The following is a 21,330-nucleotide window of genomic DNA, read 5'->3' as shown; positions in this document are numbered from 1 at the left end:
TTTATCTTTGAACTTTGAACTATGAACTTCCTTAAGACATAGGAACAGTGTTAGTTTCTCTGTCTTTATTTCATTCTTAGGAAAATGTATCAAATACATTGATGATGGGTTGGAAGGAGGACTGCGGGGATTAGGACTTTGGTTTTCTACTGGAAATATTGAAAGTAAATATAGAGCCTGGAATGAATGCTATGGAGTAAAGGAGTAGCTTTTGAAATAAATACCCTAAATTAAACCAAATTCAAACAAACAAACAAACAAACTAACAAACAATGGCTGGTTGGTCTTGCCCTTTGCCAACATTACTTAAAAGCAACATTGATGACTTGGAAGCTTGAAGTTTCCAAAAGGGAACAATAACTAAGAAAAAGATACAATTTAATTTTTTAAATTAGAATCTATCTTTTTCTTCTTGGACATGGACATCGGCCTTAACAGGAAGTTCATGGTCTACTTAGGAACTCAGGATGTTCTTAGGATGGGTTGAGCATGACCAATAGACAGCCAAGAACTCAGTTTGGGGATGAGGATAGAAGTCAGGCAGAACTGGCCCTGAAAACAACAGCTTTCAATGATTAGTCAGGCTTTGGGAAAGCTTCTGTTTCCAAGAAAATTTTTTGTCCCCTAAACACAACTATGTGAAAATGGATGGAGGGACCCTTTCCTTGCCATAGCCTCATGATTTTTCAGTGGACTTCGGGGGACTGTGGTGACACTGTGTTCCATGTACCTGTCAAGTCGTCAGTGGGCCAGGACCCCAGTTGGCACGCCTTGCAGGTGTACTCATCAAAAACATACTCATTCTCCTTACAAGGTGTGCAGGTCCAACAACAGCTGACTTCTCCCTTCCGGATCACCTAAGGAGAATATTTAACATTCTGATTAATGTTGCAACTTAGAAACTAAAACAGATATATCTTATTAAACAAATTTCATTTTATCCAGTTTCCTTGGTATAAATATCGGTGATTGATAAAATGTTAGGCTCTAAATTTTGACCTATTTTTATTAACAGAACTATATAAATACACCTAGCAATGGAGAATTTCGTTTTTGGGGCAATTTGAACCACTCTTAGACAATTGTTAGATTATGTAATATAAGCAAACTCACTTAAAAAACTGAGATGCTCTTTCGAGACCTTTACAAGGGTTTACAAATTCAAGATACTAAGTTTTTCACCTTTGAAATATTCAGACAATCCATGGCTCATTTCCCATTTGTTATGAATGTCAGTATTTTGCCAATCTAAATGTATTCAGTTTTCCAAGAATAATTTCCAATTAACAGTCGCTTTGAACCACGACATCATGATATAGTTTCTTTGATCATTCAAGAACAATTTGGTTTAACTTTTTCACATGAACCTTTTGGATTCACATCCATTTCTCATTACAAATGGCAATATGCATTTCCACAGTTCTTACTGTGAATGGAAAGTAAAGGTGCCTTCACAGCCATTGAAAAGATGCCAAACCTCCACTGAAATCAAGTTCATAAATCTTTGGACAGTGCCAGGGGAGCTTACTATAAATGAAGGTGCTCAATTACACCTTGGATGAGTGAAAATGAGATTTACATAGAAACCCAGAAAATAATTTAAAAATGAGGAACTAGGCAAATGTAAATATAGAACTAATGCTAATACAATGGTGACAGGTAACCAAACTCTATCATAATATAAATTATATCCTATACAACATAGAAAAGCATGCCAAGAAATCTATCTATTCAGCTAAACAGGATTTTATAAGTATATGTTCAAACTGTAATGTCATGAATTGACAAAAAGCCAGATGCATCCCACAGTTGCTAAATTGTATACATTTCTATAAGTAGCATCAAAATTAAAAATGGTTGATACCCTAGAATAATCCACAAATAATCCTTATCATGAAACCAAGCATTCAGAAAAATTTCTATCAAATACTGTATACTTAAGTTTGGAGCATATAACTGTAATATCTAAGCTACCTAACAGTGTTGGGAAAGCATTAGAGTACCTACCAAAAACACATCAAGGACAAATACGTAAGTGTCATTATATTCCACAAAAATTTTATTTATAAAGTTATTCAGTAGATCAAATTTAGCTTTCAATTTTTATCATATGTCGTAACAGAAGATACAGATAATTTTAGAAATCCCAAAAGCTGTTTAACCATTTGCCAGTGTTAAAATTATTCTCATTTTTGGTGGTCTTTTTCTTTGTCTAGGTTTAGCTTCTCAAATTTTCTTAGTCTTCTGGCTGAGGACTTTAATATTGTCATTAATACAACTTACATATAGAATTTCAAAAGTCTTGTAAGTTTGAGTACAGGAAGTTTTGATTGAAAAGATCTATTGAAATTCTTTCAAATATTCTGCCTACCTGAAATGGAGAAGCCTATTTAATAGGCAATTGAATTATCTCAGAATCATTTTTCCTATTCCAGAACATTAGGCTTCAATAACTAACTTTGCCTGTTTTTGTAATTATGTTTTTATTTATTCTTAAATGGCTTTTGATTTCCTGGACAGACCATGTTTAACTTAAAATTATTGTCTTGAGAGTAGCAAATTGCCTCTTACTTGCATTCTCCCACACACTCTGTATCACTGTATTCTGCCCATTTCACTGCCTTTTGTCCCAGAAGAACAAGAGGACAGGAAAATTCTCAGTTTGCATGTTTGTCCCTCTTTCCTCCTCCTCTCTAGCGTGCCAGTTGCTGACCACCATGTTGGTTGATTGGATTCCTCTTGGTGTCTTCTTCTCTGATTTGGCTTTGCTCAACCTCTCCATTCCTTATATTTTCAAAGCAGATATTTTTGAAGGCTTTTGTGTACTTCTCATATTTTTTATTTAAACTTTCAGGTTGGCCATTTTTAAATATATTCAAAGGCTGTCAATTTAAACTCTAACTAGTTTATTCCTAAATCTGGATCTTTAATATTAGTTTTTCCTTTTTTCCCCTAGAACAATTATCATTGCTTCATATAAAAACATTAACAAATCTTGAAATTAATCCATCTACCTTCCTCTGAAACCACCTCTCTTCCCTCCCTCTCTGTGTAGATTTGTATGTTCTTGCAGACATTAGAAATTACAAGAGTTAACTTTTCCATAATATGAGTCCTGGGGTTTAAATCCTGATAGTCAGGGTCTCTGCTAAGTATCTTTATTTGTTGAACCATCTCTCAGATACTCATTTTTCTTTCATTTATGCCAATGGTACTTGGAGTGTCAGATGACTTTCTCATATTTTGTTTTATTTCCCTGACCTAATATTGAATCAGCTGCCAGCACTAAGTTGCTGTAATCTGCAAACTTTTCTCCAGTGTCACTTCTACTTATTTTGGCCCTCATTATTCTTTTCTTTGCCATCAAAATCAGCATCCTGTATTTTAATTCTTCCTTCTTGTTTGATCATTTGTCACTTCACTTTTCAAATGCTACTGTGGGTCAACATGGGTCAATATTTTAGTCAATATTATATTACTACTTCTATGTCATAAAATATAGGTTCTTTATTTAGCATAATATTACAAATTATCCATAAAATTGGTCTTACCCTGTTATTTTAATGATTTTTTTCATGATAGCTACTTACAGTAACCATTTATATACTCTGGATTAGTCAATACCATTCCAATGCCCTATCTGTTACTTCTGTACCTTCTCTACTTCTGTTTTCCATACACCAGTGACCTTTCCTTTAAATTATAATACATTTTTGGTCTAATGCTTCAAATTTCATTCAGAACAACTCACCATTGGTTTTTCTTGCTCACCCCTGTTTGTTTTTTAATGAAATTATTACATTTTCATAATATTGATTCTGTTGCATGTGTTTTTCCTCGTTTATATTAAATAGTTTGATTAGAATAACACGCTTTGTCCCATTGATCTTAATGAACTGTTATATGGAGATTTTTTTAAAAGATGAATTTATTTATCTTATATTTATGAGTACACTGTCGGTATCTTCAGATACACCATAAGAGGGCATCAGTTCCAATGACAGATGGTTGTGAGGCACCATGTGGTTGATAGGAGTTGAACTCAAGGCCTCTTGAAGAGCAGTCAGTGCTCTTAACTGCTAAGCCATCTCTCCAGTCCTTACATGGAAATTTTTTTATTAGATATTTTCTGTATTTACATTTCTAATGGTATCCCCTTTCCTGGTTTTCCCCTATCACCTCCTCTCTCCCCCTGCTCACCAACCCACCCACTCCCACTTTCTGGCCCTGGCATTCCCCTATACTGGGGTATAATAGCTATTTGTTAACTATATTTTCCAGCTCTATGCTATCCATTCTCAGAAATCATTTTATTTTTATAATCTTATTTTTGTAAGCATTTATATGGAGGAAGAGTGAACAGAACTAAACATGACTCATCAATTGGATCAATGAGCAGAGATTAATTACTCAGACTATTGTGAGTTGAATGCTAACCTTCCTAAAGAATTGATCAGAATAAAATAAAAGGACAAACTCATTATCTTTCATTATAATCTTACAATATAAAAAGCAAAACAAGTACCAAATAAAAACAAAATAGCCAATGAGAATTAGCATCACTAAGTCTGAAACAATTAAAGAAATCTCTATTCCATTTTACCTTTATCTGTCCTTTCTCACACGGTTCACTGCACACAGATCTGATGATGTTATTTTTCTTGGACCACACTTCATCATCATCCATTTTTAATTCCCCATTGTCCCAACTTCCAACATTGATGTAATCAAAATAATCTTTTCCCATTTCCTTGAAATTCATTATTTCATACCTTCAAAAGAAGAATATAATAGTTATCTAACTAATACAATATATTTGTATATGGAAAATGCATCGTTTCATTACCCTCAATATACTTTCTGCTCTGTAAATCATACTGAAATTTTCTCTAACAGTATGTTTATACAAACTTCTGCCTTTTTAAAAAATTTTTACGACAGAGATCTATTTTTAGAGTCATACTTACACCTGAAATAGAAAATAATCCCATGTGAGAAAGTGACTGTATCTTAGGAAAGATGAAAGACAGTTTTGAAATAACTGCAGCAATTTTAAGTATGAACTTCTGCTGGTCTTCTGGAAGAAGCCAGGGAGGTGTTTAACTATGTCCTAGCAACATGTCAAAGAGTTTCCTTACTCACTGTAAATTCTGCTTATTCTTTGAACTCATTTTGGGGTGCTAAGGAATACAAGGGTAATTTAAAAATAATACTTCAGTCCCATAAATTTTGTTTTATGAAACATGATGATGCCCAGTCATATCTTTTTTCTTGAAATTGGTATTTACTACTAAAGAGCTTTTGCTTTGGAAATCTGAAAGAGCCTGAGCTTTTAAAAATGTCTGAGTTCTACTGTTTCTAATATATATTTTTGACTAAAGCTACAGAAAGCTTGCGAATTAGAATAAATGAGGGACAGGTCTGACTTTGCTTTTATTTTACCACTTATCAGTGGTAAAAATTCATTGTATAAAGGTAATTTAAGGGGTGTTTTAAAAAATACTGACAATTGTTTCTAAAGCACTGTAGCTGAAAACAGTGCGTAGTGAGTGCATGCCTTGGGTTCTCAGTTTTTGTTAGCTCCCATTCTTATTTTGAGTCTAGGGACAAAAATATAAGGAAAGTAAATCAATGTCCAATTTGCAATCCCTTTCTCATATTTCCGGAGAAGTATTTATGAGACAGTTTTCCAGAGATCTTTCAGTGTAACCCTCCACAGCCTTTCACATGGGATGTCCTCATATTGTATACTATCTTTCCTACTTTGCTGAACAGAAAGGTTCATGAACATTTTCTCTAACTTCCAATGCTTTGTTTTTATATTTATAATTATATCTACCAAAATGACACATCCAATCAGATGATTTATGTCAAACCTTAAAGAATGAACTTTACGTAGCCTATGAAATAGTATAATAAAGTAATTCCATTTTCTATTGGCTACTCATTAAACTTATACTTGTGTTTTCATTTTCAGAGTTAACCTATACTAATACTTTTTCACCTGGTCAATAACTTTAGAGTTGTCTTGAATTGCTTTATTTCCTTCAAATTATTTATTTCTAAATAATGATTCTAGGGATATTTCTTCCATGCTGTCAGATTGGCCTGTGGTTTCTAAATATGCAATAACTTAAGGAGTTAGAACAGAGATCAGTCAAGTAAAAGTAATTATGTATTATGTCACTAGCTACTTCAAACAAATAGACTTATAAGTCTTACTTTTCCAAGCAAATAACCTTTGAACTGCATAGTCTGAAAGAACTGTCAGTCTCTGGAGCCTTCTTTCTTCACTAATGATGATTTGAAGAGATATAAAGACTCTATTTGCTCACAAAAAATGATGAACAATATCATTTCTTCCAATTTTCAATCCTGAAAATGTCTAGACTAAGATATTAATTTTATAGATAATGGAACTAAAGCTTATTGAGATTAATTGTTATGACCAGGTTATACAGAACAAAAATGTCAGATTCAGGATCCAAAGAAAGCCTTTATACTTTAGGCCTACTGTTCCTTCTTCTCATTAAATTAGTCATGATCTATGTCTCATGACCTCAGTTTTCTGTAAAAGGGAAGCCTAAAGGGTAAGAAGATACTGGGCTTGAAAATAAACATAGGCACACTAGGGAACGTCATGTGACTGACTGACAGAAAGTGACTTTCAGAAATGTTAATTCTTAATTTTTGTTTAATTCTTCAAACTGAAAGAATTAACCCAGAGACTGAGTCTTAGCACTGACCATTTTTTTTCATACAAGCCAGCAGCAGCAGCAGCAACAACAACAACAACAAAGATCTTATCAGTAATTGCTTATCAGTGAACATGTTCTTTCATCATAACAACTTTGAGTAGCTATGCGCCAAACAAAAACTGAGGTAGAGAGAAATGTTTCTCCATGCAAAGATTCTCCACTTTTTCAAAAAACAGAAAGACACTTGAAAACAATACCCACAAGGGTGATGTAGACTTCATTCTTTTTCAAGAGTTAAGTATCCATGTTCAAACTTTAGGTGAAAATTTAAAATTTAGTGTCTTCATGTAGTGTTTACCCATTATTTAACCTATAGAATTTTATTTTTTCTTCCAAAAATATCAGTAAATAATTTAGAATGCCTTTTGAGGATTTGTTATAGACTCATTAAAAAAAAAACAGTATTAGAAACAAAGATTAAAGTGTTATACTAATTACAGGACTCTGCTAGAGAGATTTTATTACTGCCAGCCTGTCTTCTCCTTTTCTCCTTCATTCCAATTCCCTCCACATTGTACTTTTCTCTTACTATAGCTTCTTAATTTTTATCATTCTATGCAAAAATTCTTCCTTCACAGCTGTCTCTTTCCAAGTATCCACAGTAAGCATCCTTAAGAAAATTTCAAATCAATTTTATATAGCATTCAAAAACAAAAGTAAAAAAGAAAGCTAAAAGCATGTATGCCAACAAATTCCATTTAAGTTTAAGATAGAGACCATAGTAGGGCTATTCTAGATATAAGGGTGTTTACTAGTATCTAGAATTTTTCAACTTATATCAAGCATCCTTACAAAGGACTATTCCGATGTGACTGGGAACTGAACAATCACTTGAAGGCAAAACTGTGGAGATGCAACTTTCGTTTGTTTGTTTGTTGTTTATTTGTTTTGAAGCAGGGTTTCTCTGTACAGCCCTGGCTGTCCTGGAACTCACTTTGTAGACTAGGCTGGCCTCGAACTCAGAAATCTGCCTGCCTCTGCCTCCCAAGTACTGGGATTAAAGGTGTGTGCCACCACGGCCAGGCCGAGATGCAAGTTTCTTAATATGCATGTGATTAGTAAATATATGTCAAGTTGGCAATGGGCTGGCATACTAGGTACTTGTGGCTAAGGTCTACAAGATATACCATTGTTTGTTTAAAAAAAATAACTATAGCTACATCTATCTATCTATCTATCTATCTATCTATCTATCTATCTATCTATCTATGGATGTTTTAGCCTACTTACATGTCTGTGTACTACATTTCTGCCTGGTGTGACAGAGGCCAAAAAAGGTTGTTGAATCCCTTAGGGTTCAAGCTACAGATGGTGACAAGCCATCATATGGGTTCTGGGAATCAAACTCAAGTCCTATAGAAGAGCTTGGTACTGCTGAGTCATGCCTCTCCTGCCCTGAAATAATTGCATTATAATGGTCTGTGTTTTTGAGGTTAGGTAAATCACAAATGAAAGGAAAATCAGATAGTGAATTTGGTGAAAATTTAATATAATATTACCAATAATGGAATTCTTGCTATACTGATTAAACTATTTCAATTGTAATATAAAAATAAGTGAGTGATTATGTCATCTAAGAGTTATTTATTTTGTTAAGACTCAGATTTCTATCTAGGAAAATAAGAGTATTTATATAGAAAATCTGTTTATTTATGATCCCTTAGCCTAAATAGCAATGTATCTAGAATTATTTAGGTGCATACCACTTCCCCCAATTTTTGTTGCTCTTTTCTTGCCCCATGTGTTCTTAGTCTTCCATTTATACTTCTCTTGTCTTTTTGTCTTTTTCAGGTGAATATATATATATATATACATATATATATGTATAAATTTTTAGCTACTTAATATAAATTATAAGAACATTGTCCTAGCATAATTTCATATTCCTTTCCTTTATATCATTATTTCCCAGTATTTTACATTCACATACTCATTTATATCCCATTCTATACTCTTTAATTTTGCTTTGAATAGTAAGATGTATTCAATTTACCACATGTTCTCTATCTTCTCTTTGCAGTTATGATCAACATAGACAGAAGCCAGATCTCTTAAGACCAGCTTTTTGACAGTTTCCCAGCAAGTTTTGCTTTTTATACTAGGCAGCATCTTTAACATACTTGAAATAATCTTTAACAACTCAGTGTTGTTAATACAATATATTCACAGACACAGTATAATTAGTTGAATGTTACTATGTACTCTAAAACTTTATTACTAAAATTTTGACTTGGCTTACAAAACCTGTTTTTCAAACCCGTGACCTAAATTATTGATAATGAACAGTCAAGGTTCATGCTTCCCATGTGCAATTTTGAAGTCCCTAGAACTCTGAAAACCATGATATTTTTATAACTCATTTGGTATCATAACATAAACCTATCTAAAATTATCTCAGGATAAAACCTGACATTTATGAAGTTATTTATAGTCCATTAATAGAGCAGAGTGTGAAATGTTCATATGTCCTGGTATAGAAATATTGATGTGTTAATTAAGGATTGCTTTTGCACAGCACATTGAGACATAATAGCCATGTAAACTTTTGTAAATTCAAAAACTCAGGAGTCTATATCACAGATAGATCAGTTTTTTAAAATTAAAAATAGTATAGTTTAATAGCAATTTCATCCATGAATAAGGTTTAAAAACAGCCAAAGATGCTTAAGTAATCTTAATGGATGAATCAAAATTGATTTCTATGCCTTATGGTTTAAATCTAAAATGTCTCCCACGTGCTCATGAGTTTGCTCACTTTGTCCTGGGTGGTGGAGATGTTTCAGGAGGTTATTGAATATCTACTAGGTGAGAACTGGATGGATTACAAGGATCACTAGGGACCAGGCTTGAGGTTGGCATACTGCTTCCACTTTTTGTCCTACCTGTGTTCCATGATCAAGAAGCCTTATATTCTTGTAACTATAACTGAGAGATATTATAACTACCCTACCATCTGTCATCCATGATGGATTAAAACCTCATAATAGGATCCCAAAACAATCCTTTCTTTTTCATTTTATTTGTCAATTATTTTGTCATAGTTACCAAAAACTCAGGAAAACAGGAAATTGATACTGAGAGCTGGGATCATTACTCTGACTACCTGTCCTCCTAGTTCTTAGGCTTTTCGAGGTTGTTTCTGAGATGAGTATGCAAGAGTTGGGATCTGTGTCAAGAAGGACACATAGAGTCTTACATGCAGAGAACAACAAGGAATTCTGGAGGGATTTGAGAGGGATTGAAGTGCAAACAGAGATGTGGGTAATAAAATTATGAAAATGAGGTTTTAAAAGGGTTTGAGGTTGTCCAGAATTGGAATCCTAGGCATTCAAGTAAAGTGCTGTTAAAGACTCTTGCTATGTTCTGAATAACTGAATTTGAGTGAATTCCAAAGGAAAAGACTAAGTTATTTGGAGAAAGGAAAAAACAACTTGGGGGTGATGAGGGATTCCAATTGCCAGAATCATGAAAAGATGCTGCACACTGTAATATCAAAGCTGTGAGCTGACTTGTTCTTGTTTCTATTTGTATTTACAGTAAAAGGGACAAAAGCTATGAAAATTCTGTAGTCTGGTGAGGAAAAGTACCATGTATAGTTAAAGTGGCAGGCACTGTGGATAAAGTGGCTTTGAGCCAACTATATAGCTTTAAAGGTATAAAGTCCACAAAAGAAAAACCAAAAACTTTGCAATAGAAAAGATTCCCTAGAGATAGTGTCCCACCCATTGGTAGCAACATGATATAATAAGGATAGCATCAGGACATAGCAATGGAAACTTACTTTAGAAACTTTTATTTAATAAGAGAGTTCCCGATCAAAGGGCTTTTGGGTATTATATTCAAGCAGTGACCCAAGAAGTGCTTTCTCAGGTTCAGGCAAGAGGTGAAACAGAGGTCATTAGACTTGTGCTCCTGGTGGAACTTCAGACTCATTCTGCCACAACTGCAAGTTAGTTCCTTCACAATGCATTCTCTATTGCAATAGACTGAACCCTCAAATCAATAGTTGAAATAAATCTTTCCTTCTGTAAAGTGGCTTCCTGTCAGGTATACAATCGCAGCTCTGAGAATAGTCATCAGCTCAACAATGTCTTCCTTTCTCTGTCCAGGATCCTCTAGAACTCTGCTCATTTAGCAGTATTCTTTCTAATCCTGGCTCCTCTGCTTCCTGTCTCAGCTGAGAATTCCTTTAATCCAGTGTAGAGGAAACTTTAACATCACAAAACCTAATATAATTCCTGAAGATACATTACTCAAAATATATGCTTATTTTACTTTGATCTGGTGAATTGTGGGGCTGATGTATAAGGTGAGGTGTTGAAACCTAGAACACTGAACACCTTAAGAGTCATTTTTTATACTATTGCTTTGGGTAAGCCAGCCATTCTAGTGTGTGTGTGTGTGTCTCTGTGTGTGTGTCTGTCTGTGTATTGTAGTTCGGTTGGTCCATGGGCTTCCACAAAAATTCTTTCTCTACTTCCCACAGTTGGATTTTTGCAGTTATTGATAGATCTTACCATGTTAAGCTCTATGTGCATTCTGGAAATTTGACCTCATGTCTTCACACTAGCTTATGTTCTGTAACACTTTGACATCTTCCTAACCAACCCAAATTTACCCTTTGTAAACTTTACTTTGTATTAATAAAAAGGAGGACAGAAGATTGCTTATTTCATATAACTTAAAAAGTGAGCATTTAGCTTAGTATTTGTTTTGAATTACACACAATGACAAAAATATTAGTTAAACATTGCAGGTGGGTAGTTAAACATTGCAGGTGCACATTCACAAAGGAACTCACACAATATGTACTCACTGATAAGTGGATATTAGCCCAAAACCTAGGATACCCAAGATATAAGATACAATTTGCTAAACACATGAAACTCAAGAAGAATGAAGACTGAAGTGTGGACACTATGCCCCTCCTTAGAATTGGGAACAAAACACCCATGGAAGGAGTTACAGAGACAAAGTTTGGAGCTGAGACAAAAGGATGGACCATCTAGAGACTGCCATATCCAGGGATCCACCCCATAATCAGCTTCCAAACGCTGACACCATTGCATACACTAGCAAGATTTTGCTGAAAGGACCCAGATGTAGCTGTCTCTTGTGAGACTATGCCGGGGCCTAGCAAACACAGAAGTGGATGCTCACAGTCAGCTATTGGATGGATCACAGGACTCCCAATGGAGGAGCTAGAGAAAGTACCCAAGGAGCTAAAGGGATCTGCAACCCTATAGGTGGAACAACATTATGAACTAACCAGTACCCCGGAGCTCTTGACTCTAGCTGCATATGTATCAAAAGATGGCCTAGTCGTCCATCACTGGAAAGAGAGGCCCATTGGACACGCAAACTGTATATGCCCTAGTACACGGGAACACCAGGGCCAAAAAAATGGGAATGGGTGGGTAGGGAAGTGGGAGGGAGGGTATGGGGGACTTTTGGGATAGCATTGGAAATGTAATTGAGGAAAATATGTAATAAAAAATATTTAAAAAAAAGAAAAAAAAAGAAGGAAAAAAAGTGAGCATTTAGCTTAGTATGTGTTTTGAATTACACACGATGACAAAAATATTAGTTAAACATTGCAGGTGGGTTCCTATTGTATTGCCCCATTTAGTTGTATACATATTCATGCCTATTTATTTTAATATTATTTATTAATGAGTTCAGTATAAACATTATGTATACTATATGCATTGGCAAAACAAAATTTGTAATTACTAATTATTAATGTTTTAATACTTAAACATAGAAGTTAATGAATAGACTAAAAATACCAAATCAGGAATTTGGTTGCAAAAGAGTGTACATGCTATTATTGAAAAAGTATCTATAATGTCATTATCCTTGAAGAGATTTGAAAAGGGGTGAGCAGTATCCCCAAAGTACTTCTATCACAAATATCTTGAAATACTGCAAATAAAGTAGTGATGATTTGCTTAATTCATTAAAGTTTCCCACTGGGCTGGAGTTGAGCCACCATAGACATTTCCTTCTCCTATGGTTTGTGAATCTGTCTTGGACACATGACAAGGAAGCTCCTGAGCTAGTTATAATGCCATCATCAGTTTATTAAGGGTAACACTGGTGCTACAGATGTTTATACAAGAACAGTAAATCCATACCCAAGAATCAGAATTTAGACAGCATTCAGATATACAGTGCATGTGAAGTTTCCTTTGCTACTAAGAAAATGTTTATATTTTCCAACAGTGAACACACAGAAGATTCCCAAAATAGAAAATAATAAAAAGCCAGTTAGTTTTGCAAATGTCTGGGTTAGAATAAAACCCGTTAAGTCTCTAGATTATAATAAATACCAGGTTTTTCACTTGGCCATGTGACCTGGAACTAGCTGTCTGCCTCTTGGCAGTGAAGCTTGTGTAATGTTGCGAGCTGTATGTTTGGCCAGCTCCAGTTTACTGCAGGATGTGGAAATGTGCTAAACCAAGGCTGCTGGCAGAAGGTGGTGGTTGCCACACGCATTGCAAGTTGAGTGGAGGGGACTCATGTGTCACTCTCTTGGCAGGACTAGCTGCAAACTGTATGCAGATAATTCTTTGAAAACAGCTGGGAGGCATAAATTGCTGCTGGGAGAAGCTGCAGGAACCAAAAAATCCTTGGGATTATTTACTTATGTGTTTCATTTTTTTTCATTTCTTTGTTGTTGTTTTCTTTTGTACAGCAGAGTAGTTACCTACCTCTGCCAATAAATTCAATTAATTATCCCTTATATATTCAAAGTACAGTGTTTAAGAAAACTTAAGTCTTCAATGTTGGAGATAGAGATAAATTTTCATAAGTTTTCAATACATAGTGATTTCTCTAAAGGATGGCTTAATTATAAAAATGTTCCATAATTTTCTGTTATCTTCTCAAAAATAATACAAAATTCAGATTGAAAGGCAGTTAGTTACGTCAACAAGGGCATAAGTGCTTCTGTTACAGGATAACAAAGGAACATATGATGTGGCTCACCAGCAAGTAGAGTAAACAGAGCGGACGGACCTCCACCATAATCCTGGACTACCAGAACTAGAATTGCTCCTGTCTGAGAATATTGTTGTGATAAGAAGTAGCCAAAGACTGGGAATAACCTGACTAATATGCCCCGAGGGATCCAAGGGGTGTATTTTTCTTTGTCTATAATAAAATGAGGATCATGTCTCTTAAGTTTATGCCACTGAAATGTGGTGATGAATTGAAAAGTATACACTGAGTATTAACATTGATGTTCTTTCTTGGCCACAGAGAAATGAGGCCATCCTTATCTTAGTTGCCTCATTTTGGAATAAGAGCTTTAACCAAACCTGCTCCAGAAACCCGAGTAACCAAAAGGGAAAGACACTTGAGATAGAAAGTTCAGGCACTATTGTCAACAATGAGACTGTAACAGTACCTTCCTGGAGAGTCTCCATTTTCATCAAATAGAATCATATCTCCGGAAACTCCAGTAAAGTTGGTTTTCATCAGGGAGTCCAAAAGTTTCCGCCCATCAATTGGCTTCATTGCATCACAGAGGCCTGCATAGCCTGGACACAGGGACATCTGCATGTTGTGGAGCCCATAAGCCATAGAATAGATTGCATTGATCACAAATCCCATTTTGGAATCTTGAACATGATGCGTTCTCAGAGTTAGAGAACCTGTTGAGAAATAAGTTAAGGATTAACTTTGAAATATTACCCAGCTCTTCTCTATAGCTACATTCACAGATCCTGAACAATGAGAAAGAGCTCATCAGATTTACAACTTTGGACCACACAAAACATGAGTGAACATGTGGTTCTCAACTCTTTCCCACCATTTGTGGGGTTTGTTTTAAAATATTGAATACTGGGGCATCAACCCAGCCTTAAAACCTTCAACCTACAATTTATCTTGCCTTCAAGATGTGCTGCATGAAATGATCAGGAATCAGAGGATAGATAGCCCAAAGAACTTGCATAGAACCAAATAAGACTGATAAAAAAAAAGTCAATGAAATGATTTCTAATAATATTCTGCTATTCATAGACTATATCCTAGTCCAATCTTCATCAGAGAGGCTTCATCCAGTAACAGATTGGAGCAGATGCAGTGACCCACAGCCAATCACCATCTTAGTAAACTTCTTGGAAGTGGGAGAGGAAGGATAATATGAACCAGAGCGGTCAATGGCACCACAAGAACATGGGCTACAGAATCAAGCAACCAGTGCTCATAGGGATTCATAGAGACTGAACTTACAATTATAGAACCTGTATGGGTCTGAGATAAATCCTTTGCATATATGTTATGGCTATATAGCTTGATGTCCTTGTGGAAATCATAACATGGGAACTGGGGTTGACTCTGACTCTTTTGCTTGCCCTTGGAACATTTTTCTTCACACTGGGTTGCTTGGTCGGGCCTTAACATGAGAGGAGGGGACTAGTCTTATTGTAATTTATTATGCCATGTCCACTGAGATCCCTGGGAGGCTTGCTCTTTTCTGAAAGAAAGTAAGAGAGCAATGGATCTTGGGAACAGAGAAGGTCGGAGAGGGACTGGGAGGAGTGGAGAGAGATGAATCTGTAGTTGAGAAGTAATGTATGAGCAGATATAAAATAAACAAATGAACCTCGAAAAAAGATGTGATTTCGTAACAACATTGAGACTTGTTTATTCCAGTGACTTATGTCAGAAGTACATTGTACTTTCATTTTACCTATTTACTTGATTTTCAGATTTATTTCTCTAACAATCTATGACATTGTACCTCCCTGGCTCACTAATTTTCAAATAGTCTTCATTTCTTCAACTGCTAAGACTTCTTTGTAGAGAAAATGATATATAATATTTTGTCTCTATTATACTTATTTGATAATTTATGACTCACCTCCTCCAGTCTCAAAGCATATTTTTGTCATTCATAAACAGTCCCACTAGAAGTTATGGAATAAAGCACTAAACAATTAATTTATTAATTCAGTAAATGTTACAGTGTCAAATTATACATTTGTATTGATTGTGAAAAGCATGGCTACATGTGGATGAAGCATGAAAGTCCTATTGCTAATAGGCTGATTTATGCTTTATATCTAAAATATAAGATTAGGAGGATTTTTATCTAGATAGACATATTAGCTTGTGCCAATGCATCTATGTCTGGTATGGTTTTTAATGATTATATAGAAGTGGAAAATGAATATAATATCAGTCACAAGGAAAAATGGCTGTGTAATATATAGTTTTGAAGTTTTTTTCTGATTTTCATTGAGAGCTTCACTTTTATCTGTGGAAAATGAATGAAAGTTGTTAAGTAGTGCTATAATTTACAGAATTGTGCTATAGGATACTAAGAGGTTTGAGTGGTTTACTCTAGGCAGGCTCTGAATGTATAAGTAAAAAAGTTAAGATTGCTAGCAGCTTGGATATTTATTATGCACCCAAGTATTTTTGAAAGGAGTAACAAAGATGAATTTTCTGAGTTATGTTAAGCGCAGATAATGTAGAAAGCAATTAACTGACAAGTGACAAATTAGTTGGTTGTTGTAGAAATTAAAGAATATAATGCTTGAGTTATTAAACATGGAGATATTACTTTGCTTAACATGACAGTAGTAGAAAAGGAGAGGTGTGATCTGATTCAGTACACATTTTGAAAACAGAACAAACTTAACTGATTGGTTATAACTTTATGAGATATCAGAATCCTTGTTCAGTTCCTGATACTATTTCCAATGTTTCAATTGTCATATAAGTGAGGGTTCTTTAAAATCAATACAGTACCTTTTTTTCCAGTATGATATAAATATTGATGAAGTCCATTGTTATCATTGTCTGAAGATATATGTACTACTTTTATGAGTGATTCAGAAATGTATTAATTTTCTTTAATATTTCACAACAACTAGGCAGCGGGAATTAGGTTTAAACCTTTGCAGTCTATCTGGAGTCCATATCAGTGATCTGGATGTCTAATGTCTTTTGAATCTAAATCCAATTGCATTATCAAAAGCTTCCTAATTCATGTCAACCTTAACATCTTATAAAAGAAGATATCACTCTATCTTCATTCAACTTGCTACATCTTCCTATATTCCTTTAATCTGTTGATTTTCTTCCAATCCAACTTTTATCACAGCATTTTGGAGTTAGGAATATATTAATTTTTTGCTATTTTTATATCTATATTTGTAGATTCAAATCAAAGCAAAAAACTTAAAGATAATAAAATGAAAACAACTCTCTCTTTTTCAGTGTTTAGATATCCAGTACTCCTTTCAGGCAGAATTTGCTGTGTGTAAAAGAGTTAAACAATATTTTAGCTTATTATTTCTCCAAGCCTTTATTAGTTTCATTCATAACTTACCACATATATGTCTTCCCACAAATGATAGAATATTTCTATACCTTGCTTTCAATGGTGTACTGTAGAGCTTGATATCCTGTCCCTGAGGGTATGCATATGGATGCTACATTATTTATCTGGCTGAAAATTATTCCACTATGGTTATAAAATTTTATATAATCCTGGATGGAGTACTTTCTTCCTTGAATTACTAAAGTTCATTTTTATTAAGTTTTGTGTTTCATGATTTCAAACACACAAATTCTTATTACTCTCACACACCATTTTTTCTTATCGCCCTCCAATACCTGTCAACACTGCCCTTTCCTCCCTAAAAAACAATTTACCACATTCATTTTCAGGTTTGTTCTTTGACAATGGCATATGTATTAGTGCATTCTGTTTGCTAGGACTCCACATCATCTTCTATTACTCCCCAGAGTATCCTTTCTCACATTGTGGTTCTGTCATTATACTAAACATCTTAAATGGAAATTACCTGTTTTCAATCTATCTGTAGCTTAGATTAAGGCCACATTTTGTTTTCATTTAGCTATGTTGATAGTTTTTAATGGGTTTACACTATACTTTGAATTTCTGGACGTTCTACTTTAGGCACAGATGCATCTTTGTAGCTTATCATAGGACCTGACACATGACTGGCACTACTAACCAGAGATGAGTATGTGAATGGAGCCAGATGGATGACAGGATGCCTCCACCAGTGAAACCATATACCAAGACCCGTCTTCGGTTTGTCAAATCAGATTACTTGAGAAATCATTATTTTGTAGAATAGTATTCATTTAAGAATAACTGAACAATGCAAACATGTGACATAATCTTTTCAATTAATAAAGTGTTCTTTTTCTATCAGGAAAATGAATAGATAGGAATAAAACCCATGCTAGTAACTACTGTTTTCTCATTTACTCAGAATGTCAAGTCTATTACTTTCTTAACTTCCACTCTTGGATCTCATTGAAATACAATGAAAATGCTTGCTTATCGTGATGACTTAGAACTTGATGAGGCCCATGTGATAAATACACAAGATTGCTGAGGCTTTGAAAATGGAATTAATAATAGAACAAAAGGCCTAAGAAGTTAGATTCAAGCTTACAGTTGGGAGTCAAACAACTCATCTGCTCTCTTCTTTCTTTGTTTTCTCAGCCTCTGTCTCTTCCTTTTCTTCATCCTTCAGACTATCTCTCTCCTTACTCTTTCTGTCTTTACCTTCTTTCTCTGTTCTCTCTTCTTACCTCTTTTCTCTATTTTTCTCACCAGACTATATAGTACAGGCTGGACTCAAAAAACAAGATCCTTATGTGTCAACTTCTTGAATACTGGGATTACAGATATGTGTCAGTACACCAGGCACATGTTTTCCTAAGTAAGTATTGTTCATGTGATTTAAACAGTATCAATATTACATAATATCAAATTAGAAGTTTCCAGAACATGGGCTGATAGTTAGTGAGAAAAAATTAAACTGTATAACCATATATGTGTGCTATAAAAGTCTCACCAATATTTACATTTTTATGTTTATATTTCTAAGCTATGTGCTTTCATTTAATAGTCATTCTTTAGATGTCTTAGTAGAACCTTCAGAGTTATAGTTAATTGTTTTTGCTGTTGCTGCTTTAGATCTAAAGAAAAATTTTTCCTCATTAGTTATTTCATTGACTCGTTCAAAGATGTTTAAATTATTTCTTATAAATTCATCTATTAGAATCCTTATTGCATGGCCAACTGTTGCATGCTGGTGGTTCAAACATGAAAAAGATAAAATCTTTAAACTAAAAAACAAAAAGCAACTACAGGCATAATTGTAGAAGATTGTTAGGAGCCATGAAATTTAATGTTATTAAGCTAGTTGCAATGGCATGAGTGTATGTAATAAAAGGATCCATTTCATTCAAATTTCTCATTCACTAAGCTATAGGAAAGAACAGGAATATTAATTAGTTGACACAATGATGCTCCAAAGAACCTGAATCCTTTAGCAGCATTGATATAGCTCAAGATCAGATGCAGCTCGATCTGAGGTTCTGTTCTAGCCAAAGCTGTCAGTGATTCATAACCATCTTTGAAGGAGAAGAAAAAGCAAAGCAGCCCTAAACTTTTTTCTATTCTCTTTATTTTAAACTCAACCTTGACATATAAGCTTTAGTATTTAGGGCAAATTTTGTCAGCATATAATCAACTCAGAATTCTCCAGCAGAATTAATAAATTAAAAAAAAAAAACTCCAATCTGTGATTACATTAATTTTACAGTCCACAGAAATTTGTCTTTAATTCATCCAGGCAGTGTAACTTTGAAGCTTAGTATGTGTTAATCAAAGAAAACTAAGACCACATGAGGAAGACTGAACCTGAGAGGGTTAGTCACTTGTAAGAGCATGTTACTAGTGCAAACGCTACAGAAAGGAAGCACTCAGGCTGAACTTAGCATTCAGATATAGATGGAGTGTCCTAAACGCTAGTTTGTAGAAATACCATATAACTACCTATACACACTCGAAAATAAAGACATAACCATAATTTTCTCGTTGTCACCCAGTGAAGACCAACTCTCTACATTCTTGACATCTCCTTTGGCCGTGAACTCATTTGTGATGGCAACTTCTTAGTTTGGTTCAATAAACTCAGTTTACAAATGTGAAAAATAAGACCTAGAGGTGAGGGATAACTTCTCTAAGACTCTTTGCCTCCGGATTCTTTAAATAGTGCTCTTATCATTATAAGAGGCAAATTCATTTTAATTTTATAATATTTTTATCAAATTAACTCATGACTCTGGGGTAAAACAATGAGAAAAAGTGTATTTTAAAAATAGTACATTAATTCTTTATATCTATTCTTATTCTAACTCTGAAAACACTTTCATATTATTCCTATTACTTTCTGTCTACCCACCAGTAAGAAGAAATAGAAAGGAAAATACAAGAGAAGACAGTAAAGTATGTAGAAGAAAGTAATTGAAAGTTTTTGAAGGTGTTATTGGATAATACAATGTAACGTTATAATGAAAACATTGCACAGAAGCAGGCTTATTCACTCTTGTTTGATTTTTAAATCTATATAGTTATTACTTATGCACAATAAATTTCTATTATTCACAGTAGATAGAACAGCCATTTGTTTCCTGTTGTGAGAGAAGATCAAAGCATATTTCAAAGCAGGTTAATCTTTTACCATTGTTTCTATAAAATGTGCTTATATGTCCATTATATCATACAACATTTGCTCTTTCTGTCTCTGTCTCTCTCTCTGTCACTCTGTCACTCTCTGTGTACACACATGTGTCTGTGTGTGCATATATGTGTGTCTATGTGTGAGAACAATCAGAGGTATCATTCCATAAGAGCCATTCTCCTTATTTTTGAAATTTTTATTTTTTAATTATAATATAATTACATTTCTTCCTCTTCCTTCCTTCATACCCTGCTTTTTTCCAATTCAGTGCCTCTTTTTTGCACTAATTGTTATTACACGCATATATGTACAGGTTACCTGCTAAATATACAATGTGTATCCCATATAATGTTACTTTTATGTCTATTTTCTAGGCTGCTTGTTTGGCACTGGTCAGCTTCTTTTATTCTTTTTCCTGAGGGAAGACCACCCTTGTCTTTTTTAGCTTCCCTTCATTGCCTATATTTCTTTGTGTATGGTTGAGGATTTATGGGCTTTTTCCTATCCATTTTGATATACCCATTAGCATTGTCCTTGTTCAGCTCACATATTGGCAATCATGTTGTTGAGGCTTTATTTGAATAACTTCTGAAAAATTTTCAAGCTTGAAGAATGTACCACATAAGCTTCCAAAGAAGGAAGGTAAAACTAACAGTACTAATCAGTTATTGATGTGTATTGAACCACATCAACAGATTGTTGTCACAATAATTCTATGGATGCAGTAGTGGCACATATATCTTGTTGGTAACTAGCAGTTCTCTAGTTGGACTTAAAACCTACTCAACAACAAGGAAAATGTTCCTGGTATTGGAAACTTAGTTAAGTACTCAGTACTAGTGAATTCATAGTTAATGCAGGACAACATATAACCACCAATTTACTAAATCATTATAATCCATATCAATCTATAATCATTTGTTTTATGCCTACAGATAAGTACAGTCTTTCTTATCAAGAAAACTTACCTATTGTACAGATGGAGCCCAGTACAGAAAATCATCTTAAGTTTTTGAAACAGTCTCATGGACCTGACATCAGAG

General features: G+C 34.4%; 1 protein-coding gene across 4 annotated transcripts in view; it reads right to left on the bottom strand.

Moving 5' to 3' along the window:
• The window catches only part of Grm5 (glutamate receptor, metabotropic 5), a 551,083-nt gene that overhangs the window by 94,224 nt on the left and 435,529 nt on the right, over positions 1-21,330 (bottom strand). For all 4 annotated transcript variants that reach the window (XM_011241643.3, NM_001143834.1, NM_001081414.2 and 1 more), the window contains 3 exons: positions 14,170-14,416; positions 4,604-4,772; positions 731-857 (listed from right to left, as the gene is read on the bottom strand). In XM_011241643.3, coding sequence (XP_011239945.1) covers positions 731-857; positions 4,604-4,772; positions 14,170-14,416 — 543 coding nt within the window. The remainder of the gene's footprint in view (positions 1-730; positions 858-4,603; positions 4,773-14,169; positions 14,417-21,330) is intronic.

The sequence above is a fragment of the Mus musculus genome, chromosome 7, assembly GCF_000001635.26.
Source record: "Mus musculus strain C57BL/6J chromosome 7, GRCm38.p6 C57BL/6J".
Taxonomy (NCBI): domain Eukaryota; kingdom Metazoa; phylum Chordata; class Mammalia; order Rodentia; family Muridae; genus Mus; species Mus musculus.
This window is presented reverse-complemented; position numbering and strand designations above follow the sequence as displayed.